This window comes from Sinocyclocheilus grahami, unplaced genomic scaffold (genome assembly GCF_001515645.1).
Source record: "Sinocyclocheilus grahami isolate Dianchi unplaced genomic scaffold, SAMN03320097.WGS_v1.1 scaffold921.1, whole genome shotgun sequence".
Taxonomy (NCBI): Eukaryota; Metazoa; Chordata; class Actinopteri; order Cypriniformes; family Cyprinidae; genus Sinocyclocheilus; species Sinocyclocheilus grahami.
The window spans coordinates 415,287-424,888 of record NW_015506100.1 but is presented as its reverse complement, the minus strand read 5'-3'; the positions used below and the strand labels follow the sequence as shown (position 1 = coordinate 424,888).

Sequence of the window (9,602 nt, the reverse complement as noted above, 5' to 3'; positions counted from 1 at the left end):
GTGTAACAAACTATTCCTGGGGGCCTTGCTTGGAGCTGCTGCTGCTGTTGGAACCCTGTTCAACCTGGGAGTGACCAGCATCAACTCCGTGAGCCTATCTACCCTGAGGCAACATGTAAGGGAGATCCAGACTGAGATGCCCCAGCTGACAGAACAACTCACACTACAGGGCCAAACCCTACAGACTATAGGCAGATCATTAAAGGGCACCTTGGTGGTTCTGAACACTCACAGTGTCCTGCTGAACAAAACTGTGAACTCCGTGAAAACTCAGCTGGTCACCACACTGATGTCTGACATGCTCTGTGAGGTGAGCTCCTCCATCGACACCCTAGCCATGGGTAGAATTCCCCCATATCTGGTGCCCCTGAGCCTAGTACAAACTGTGTTGTCCTCTGCTACTACCCATCCACCTGACTCTCTCCAAGCCCACCTTGACTACTCCTTGGGAGGTTCAATCATGCTACATGTCGACCCCGAGCAGAGCGAAATGGCGTTTCTTCTGAATCTACCCATCATTGAATCTGACAACATTTGCAGACTCAAAGACACAATCTGCGGGTTACAACCCATGCAAAGAGAGACACTCTGCCCTGCTGAGGCCAAGCCACAGAGTCACACAGTCACACAGCCACAGCACAAGTCACAGAAACGCAAGCAGAGATTGTGGGAAATCAGTGGCTCGTCAACACGCCCATCTGTACCACCACAATGACCTATGACCAGAATGACACTGCCACCCGTGTCAGCCTGCCCAACCAGAGTGTGAGGTGAGCTCCTCCATTGACAGCCTAGCCATGGGTAGAATTCCTCCGTATCTGGTGCCCCTGAGCCTAGTACAAACAGTGTTATCCTCTGTAACTACCCGTCCAGCTGACCCTCTTCAAGCCCACCTTGCCTACTCCCTGGGAGGGTCCATCCTGCTACATGTTGACCCCGAGCAGAGCGAGATGGCGTTCCTTCTGAATCTACCCATCATTGAATCCGACAACATTTACAGACTCAAAGACATTGTCAATGTTGGATTTTGGCAGGGAAACACTCACATCAGAATACACACACCAGATATGGTAGCCTACCACGACGATAACCCACAGTTATACTTGGCCCCAAACCTGCGCATGTGTACCCTGACCAAAGACATTCATTATCTCTGCCCCAGCAAGCCCTTCCTTCGAGACAACACTGAAGGAATCTGCGGGTTACAACCCATGCAAAGAGAGACACTCTGCCCTGCTGAGGCCAAGCCACAGAGTCACACAGTCACACAGCCACAGCACAAGTCACAGAAACGCAAGCAGAGATTGTGGGAAATCAGTGGCTCGTCAACACGCCCATCTGTACCACCACAATGACCTATGACCAGAATGACACTGCCACCCGTGTCAGCCTGCCCAACCAGAGTATGTGGATTCAAGTGCCCAAGGGTGCCATCCGTACCAATCCGAGGTAGAAATGCCAGCCTTCTTCAGGGACCACAATCTCACCCTGGAACCTGAATTGGAACTGAGCATTGAGAAAGGGGGGTCCCAGATGATTGACATCACCCCAATCGACACAGCCCTCCAAGCACTGTCTTGGTTGCCTGTCCAGACCACCTTTCTCTTTGCCCGATCCTGGACCTCTGCCGACATGGCACTTTGCCTCGCCACAGCAATCGGGTACACCCTAACTCTTGGCCTTGCCTTTGTCCTGTTTAACCGAGTCAACGGGGTGCAAAGGACCATTAACAGGTGCACAGCTGCCCTTCCTCGAACCTTCAAATGGAGCCACCAGAAAAGAGGGACCCAGGCGGAGACAATGCTGAACCTGACCACGGTTAAACCCCAAGCTGAGAATCCAAAGGCTGAGGAAAATTAGAAACCACCTGCCATCCGGCCTTCCTGATCCACCTACAATCTGACAATCAGGATCCACCTGCCATCCGGCCATTCAGGATCCACCTACCATCCGATCATCATGATCCACCTGCTGTCCGAGCATCATGACAACTGTTGTCTGACGATGTTTGCAGGTGAACTTCGTCAGCCAAAAGTGGGGATTCTGTAGCGTCTGCTTAGGATTATTGAGGGTCATGGGGGCTTTATGTCTCAGAGACCCTTTCAGCATTTTGACATTTGCATATAAATTACAGTCCTGGCCCCAGATTCTACAGTTATATGGGTGCTAAATTGCCAATGGTCTTTCCCCCATTATCAAGACGATGGTAACCAGATCAACTCTCTGGTCTCCCTATCAACTTCAAATACATTCCAATGTCCTAAGAGACAGCCATCCACAGTACCTGGCACCAGATATCTGACGGCCAGCGAACTACCCCATGCTCGCAATACACATAACACACACGCATAGAGACATTTTCTTTATTTAGACTATAATTAATCAGTTACAATTGTATCTGGTATATGCATGTGTTGTTTGTCTGTTTCCCTATTATATTAGCCTAGTTACAACTCTTTATTTGTATTAGTTAGACTCTCAATGCTTATATTCAGGTATATGAGTGCATCTCTGCTTTAAGATCTTCTAGATGTTTCGTTCTTGGTAACAAACTGATCTTTATTCCTCAAACAATGATGTACACTATGTGATCGTGAAATGCATCATACTATTTGTACCATATTTTGGGTAAAACTGCACCAATCCTCCAGACCAGCAATAAACTTGCAAATGGGCCATAAACAGAGACAAAGAAAGTTTCTCCCACTCAAAATTCATGCCTCTGATTGGCCATCCCACCCAAAAGGTGGGTGTGGATAGGAACTTTCAAACGTCATTAGCTCACACTAATCTTGGCTCAAAACCTTTCTTCGTGAGAGAGACACTCTCCAAGACTCCTCAAAACTCTCCTCGAGTTTGATTTTCCGGCAGTTTTTATCTTCAGTTAACATTGTTGATTCGCTGTGGACTTTCCTATCTTCAGAAGAACCAGGAAAACCTCCAGCTCACTCCTAAAGAACTCATCAAGAACCTCCGTTGTCTACCGCATCAGGACTCTTGTTCAGCAACGAAGCCAATGCAAGTAACCGTTTACAACCATTTAGATACGTGTTTAAGTTTGAGCCCCTTTTAAGGTGATTTTTGATTCTTTGATGATTCTCATTAGGTTGTGGTTAATAGATGTGAAATACCGGCATTATTTTGTTCTTCTCTCTCTTTCTGTACTTTCCTTCATTCTGTATATAGGTGTTTTGCTTAGTTGAGTTGTACGTTAGCTATAGTTTCATTTATTAAATCCCTTATATTCACAATTGATTGTCTCTGTGTGCTGCTCACTATTCGGAGTCACTGAATGTTGAATTCTTGCTACATGCTAAATTACTGCTAGTACTGCATTAAGTAGGAAAGCTATTGTTCCTTGGCCAGGAAAATAATCTTTCCTTGAATTGATAAATGATTATATTGTCTGCCCGGTGGACGGACAGATCAAATAATTGTAATATTGATTCTGCTACAGTTAATTCTAAGATCTAATCTAAATATGTATTATTAATTATAACCAGTTATAATTAATTATAAATATTTCCCTTTTGAGCTAATTTGCTACAAAGGCCAAACAAAGTAGTTTCGCTTTCACAACGTAACACAGCGTCACACACGGCGGGTTAGAGTGAGCGGCGGCGGCCTAGAGTGAGCAGAGGCCGGCGTGCTGAGTGAGCGATGGCCGGTGGGCTTGAGAACGGCGCGGCCGACGGGCTTGCGGCAAACACATGTGACGACCCCTGGCTGGACTCTACTTTGTCCACGGTGAAAGCCAATCTGCTGTTCCACAGCGCGAAGTTGATGTATTTCCTCAGTGACCAGCACGGATCAGCTCTAGGCATGATGAAGCAGATATCATCCTCTTTTGGAAGGCCAAACAAAGTAGTTTCGCTTTCACAACGAAACACAGCGTCTCCACGGCATGACGACAACGGTGGCAACAATACTACAGAGAGAATAAAAGTTACGCTTCTTTCTTTGCGTGAACATTTGGGCAGCGTTCTGCAAATCTTCCCACATCGTGACGTAGACATGTGGGGACGTGTTAGAACGAGCCGTTTTAGGTAGGCGTGGTTGACTCTTAAACTTTATAAAGAATATCTCTTTGGATTTGAGACTTTAGTCTTTGCAACTTTACATATCTTCTTTATGCACCAAGAGCTTGTAACACTTCAAAGAGAAAGGAAAAATTGAAATTTCATCATATGACCCCTTTAACTTACATGAAATAATTATTTGTTTGAACATTATCTAATGTTTAATAAGTTTATTAGCAAACAGTAACAAGCACATTATCTCACATTTCTAACTCTTTGAATATATATTAAGTAATGATCCATTAAGCATTATATAATGTTAATGATTTATTAATGAAAGTTGTGATAAAGTGTTACCAAATGGTTTGATGAAGGGTTCTCTGTGGAGGTTTTTATTTGTGGTTTTAAGTATTCATGAAAACTTTCATATGAATGTGAGTTGTTTAATTTTTTGTATTGGGTCAATGTTCTTTGTAGCATTATTGATGATGTATTGACTTTTAACAGTTTTTTTTGTTGTTGTTGTTTTTTATATAAATATTTATTTTTTTCTCTTGTGTGGCCTGATTTTTGTTATAGAATAACTGAAATGTAATAAAATTTATTTTTAAATTTCAAAATCACTCTCTCTCTCTCTCTCTCTCTCTCTCTAGCATTAGTCTGCATATTACTGTAAAAGCTCAAGCCTCCAGCTCTAAAATTAAATTATTATTTATTTTAAATCAGCAACGGGATTCTGCAATAGAGAACAATGTATTTTTTCAATGTATTTTGTTTGCTGTTTTAGGGTGGTAAAAGTATATATTAATAGGGAAGGGGGGCCCAAAAAATTATTTTGCCTGTGTCACAATAAGAGGTAAATCCGGCCCTGACTAAAACAACCACAGAACGTGATACAAACGGAACCATGAAAAAATTAAACTTAGAGGACATAAGACAATATAAACTCACTGAAAATTCATGTATGTTCTGAAAAGAAAAGGTTCACAAAAGAAGGTGAACATAAGCACGAGTGACATGACAGCACAGTAGTGTGGAACAATAACTGTTTTATCATTAGGAATATCTTTAAAACTTGGAAAAACAGGAAGAAATTCCCCACAACACAAGCCATCTGAATAAGGTTCTCACAGTTCCTTCACATGAAAGAACACACAAGGGATTAAATCGGCAATTGGCAAAGTTGGCAATTGCATCAATCTACATAGTAATGCAATCAACAAGAGTATCACATGGCTATTTTGAACGTGGAGGCCAAAACTAGCTCAGGCTTAGCCTTTTGCAAGAACTCTATACTAATGGTGCTTCATTTAAAATTTATATGTCAGCTTAGATGATGTTATTTATGAAGTTTCAGTACTTCCAATATGCTAGAGATTTTCCAATATTTTTACATTTTTCTGCATTTGGTGTGCAACTTCTGCTCCTGAAACTGTCTGCAACTGGAAGATATTCTTTTGCATGCTCTAGGTATTGATATTTCAGGCTGAAATCAGTTCTTGGTTCAGAATTATCTATTTCCAACAAGACAGCAGGATAATAGATAGGAAGATTACAGAACTTGATAAAAGAACGCCACTGGGTCCATGACATCAATAACGAGAAAGGGTCTGCCGCTCTTTAGAAAGGCTGTCATACACCATAAACGCAAAGTTCATTCTGAAGAAGGACTTTTCAAATTATTTTTATATTTGCATTTATCCCTGTGATAACACTGTGTGCATAAATCTAAACGCAGCATATTTATTAAGGCATTAGCATCAAGCATCTTTTGCATAACATAATGATGTTGCTGCCAGTTGCCTGAAGCAACTAATTTCCTCTCTGCTTTGCCTTGCGTAACCTCCCTCGTAAATCATTATGCTAATGTGTGGTGCCATGCGCTTTTTGTCCCGGCTTGAGCATAATTACCCAGACACACACCGATGCCCCAAAAGAGGGCACACTAAGAAGGCTGAGGGGGTGACAGAGGAAAGGGGATTGTGTGAAAAGGGAAGCAGGGGTGGAAACAGCAGCGTAATTCAAATCAGCAGCGCTAGTCATGAGATTAACCCCATTGCCAGCAGTCAGAGAACTCAGCCTATGCTAAATCACTGAGTAGGCATGAATGTAAGAAACATGCACATAGGTATAAAATAACGTATTATAACTATAATAGTTTTATCAATAAATAAACTTTAATTTTTCATAAAGAAAAAAATGCTTGTTGGACATTGTTAAGTGGGAGTCCATTCTTGCATCACTGTGACCTTCAGGTCTCTAGATGTGGCATGGGGACCTCCTTCAGTGTAAATCTATGGGAATTTGTCCCCCTGTTTTATTGTCCCCCTTAATTATCTAATAGGTTAGTAAAGGAATAGCGAGACACAACTGACAGTTTTTGACGGTAAATTGGTTTTAACAATTTTTTGACAAATTACACACTTCTCAAAAACCATCACAATGTCCTCCCAAACACAGATGTGTTCACTGGCTTATGATTCAGAGTATCCCAATGCTGCGCACACTGCTGAGTGGTGTTTAGATGAATATGTGAATATGTGCTTTGCGCTTTCTGCTCAGTAACAAAATAAACACACAACTAAAACAAAACAGCAGTGAGAAAACAGCAGTTAAGAAATTGTCTGATTTTAAAATCCTTCCAGAGTCTTAAAACTCAATATAATCTGCCAGGCACCTCCTTTTTTTATGTATTTGCGTATTAGATCGGCCCTACGGGCATATGGGGTGCCTTGGAACTTTCAACTGCCTATTCACCCTTTGCGCAAACTAATCCTTCCCTCTGAGGAATCTCCATCCTCTGCTTCAGGTATCTATCTCTTTCTTCTTGAGCATTCATACAAACCTTTATCTACTAAAACTGTTTGGGCTAAAGATCGTAATGAGGATGTGCATGTTTTATTTTCGGATCAGGTATGGGGTATGTTTAAGTTGTCTTCTAAGAACCCTAATCACCAAATGATTCATTGGAAATTGCTGCATAGGGTTTATTTGACTCCAATGAAACGTTTTTATATGAATCTGTCGTCACCTTTATCTATTATAACTGTTTGGGCCAAGGATCTTAATGAGGATGTGCAAGTTTTATTTTCAGATCAGGTATGGGGTATGTTTAAATTGTCTTCTAAGAACCCTAATCACCAAATGATTAATTGGAAATTGCTGCATAGGGTTTATTAGACTCCAATGAAAAGTTTTTATATGAATCTGTCATCTTCTCCTAAGTGTAATCTTTGTTCGCAAGGATCTTTAGGCACGTTTTTGCATTTTTTTGGGGAGTGCCCCTCTCTTTCACGTTTTTGGACTCAGCTCTCACAGGACCTATCATATTTGTTGGGTACTGAGATATGTTTGACTCCACACCATTTTTTCATGAATGACTTTTGGGACCTCACTTTGTCCGTCCAACAAAGATGTTTACTGTTAGCTGCTCTCACAGCAGCAAAAGAATTGCTAGTCAATCGTTGGAATCCTCCTCACACTAAGAACCCTAATCACCAAATGATTCATTGGAAATTGCTGCATAGGGTTTATTTGACTCCAATGAAACGTTTTTATATGAATCTGTCGTCTTCTCCTAAGTGTAATCTTTGTTCGCAAGGATCTTTAGGCACGTTTTTGCATTTTTTTGGGGAGTGCCCCTCTCTTTCACGTTTTTGGACTCAGCTCTCACAGGACCTATCATATTTGTTGGGTACTGAGATATGTTTGACTCCACACCATTTTTTCATGAATGACTTTTGGGACCTCACTTTGTCCGTCCAACAAAGATGTTTACTGTTAGCTGCTCTCACAGCAGCAAAAGAATTGCTAGTCAATCGTTGGAATCCTCCTCACACAATGGACAGACGAACCTGGACTGTGTATTTGTTGGACATTATCTTGATGGAACTCAACTTCCCGTATACATGGATCTAATGTGAAAACTGTACATTTATGTCATTCAGCTGTTGTGTCAGCTTTTCTAAAATCTTTGTAAAATTATTTTATTGCCATTTATTTATCTCTTATTATTAATTTATTTATTTTTATTATTACTATTTATTTATTTATTTTTTATATATACATATATTTATTTTATGATTTTTTTTTTTTAAGTCTACCAGGGTTGGGATGGGTTCTAAATTTGCACAGTTGCTGTTTGTTTTATATTACTATTCCCAGAAGAAAATTCTATAAACAGTTGTTAAAAAAGAAAAAAGAAATTGTCTGATCATTTGCACCAGTTACAGTAACATTTGCGCTGTAAGCCGTTCCCATCGAACGCAGATGAGCCAATGGCAGTTGAGTATCAGTTGCACGGGGACCGGAACTCGGACATCTTTAGTTTTCAATGCCATAGAGAAACATTGGAAGATCTGAAGCTCTCATCGGTTTGATGCTGTTTATGCTACAAAAATGGCAAAACGATGTGCCTGGGGTACTTATAACACTGATTCCATGTATCCTGAGAATTTATTTTATTCCATTTCCTAAAACCAAACAAAACAGAGCAAAATGTCCCTAAGCATTCAACCCCAATCCCAATGAAGACAAAAAAGTTCATTTTCTGGATGTCATACTCTCATTAAGTTACAATTTTCATCTGCTCAAGTAGAATGTTAATGTCATCTTGTGCTGCAAGGTATCTCTAGCTAAAACTAGCTAACGTTAAAGTTAGTGAGTCCATATAACGTACCAACCTAAATAGCTAACTGTTCTCACACTATGTACAGTGTAGATCAAAAACACATAAACGAAGCTCTAGATACAAACTGGTTTAATGTAAATGGATGTAATCCTACCCTGAGGCACAAGAATCCTGCATGCTGTCATCTGCGATCGTGATGACCGTAACATGAGGCTTCTCCCGCTTGCATTGTGATCTGTAAACCCTCGGTTCCAAATTAATCTTGTTACCCACAATATTTATTTTTAAATCTGTTATATATCCCTCCATGGCATATTTAAGTCCCACTTGAATGGTGGTCCTTCTGTGTCCAAAATGTATCAAAAATATATTGGGACAAGGTTTTTACACTGACAGCTGTCACTGTTAGACAGTTCGTAACTCTGTTTGTTTATCTGAGTGAGCAACAGTAACTAAGGGGGGCAGGGCTTACGTCTTACGGGTCACGTTTATTTATATACAATTTTCTACAATAGATTCCTTTTAAGCAAATATGTACTTTACAGTATGAAACATGAAATAGTAGAAAATAGTAGAAATTGGAGTGTAATTCTAACTGAAAGTGACACTAACACTGTTTCGAATGAGCTTGACGAGGAAATGAAGCAGAGAAGATTTCCATTGAAGAGGGTGGAGCCCCAGAGCACACCTACCTGTTATGTAATCACCACTGACCAATGGTTGTTCAAATGTGTTTACCAGCCAAAGTGAACTTTTCCGGAAAGTTTGCTTTGACAAGCTGTTTCAAACTCCTGAAACAAACTCCAAACAAAATTTGTTTTGGTCTGATTTTGTTCTAAATGACGTCACAGCAGTTTGTTCTTCAATTTCACTTGAAGTATGTCAGGGTCATTTGTGTTTCCTAGTAGTGAAGCTGTTTTTATCAAGTGTACATTGACTAATTTTTTTCCAGT

The 9,602-nt window shown here is 40.6% G+C and overlaps 1 protein-coding gene across 1 annotated transcript in view; it reads left to right on the top strand.

Annotated features, from left to right (window-relative positions):
* LOC107564295 (uncharacterized) overlaps positions 1-1,355 on the top strand; it is a 3,677-nt gene extending 2,322 nt beyond the window's left edge. The window contains exon 2 of the mRNA XM_016249330.1: positions 771-1,355. Within this exon, the coding sequence (XP_016104816.1) occupies positions 771-1,355 (585 nt within the window). The remainder of the gene's footprint in view (positions 1-770) is intronic.
* The last annotated feature ends 8,247 nt before the right edge of the window (positions 1,356-9,602 follow it).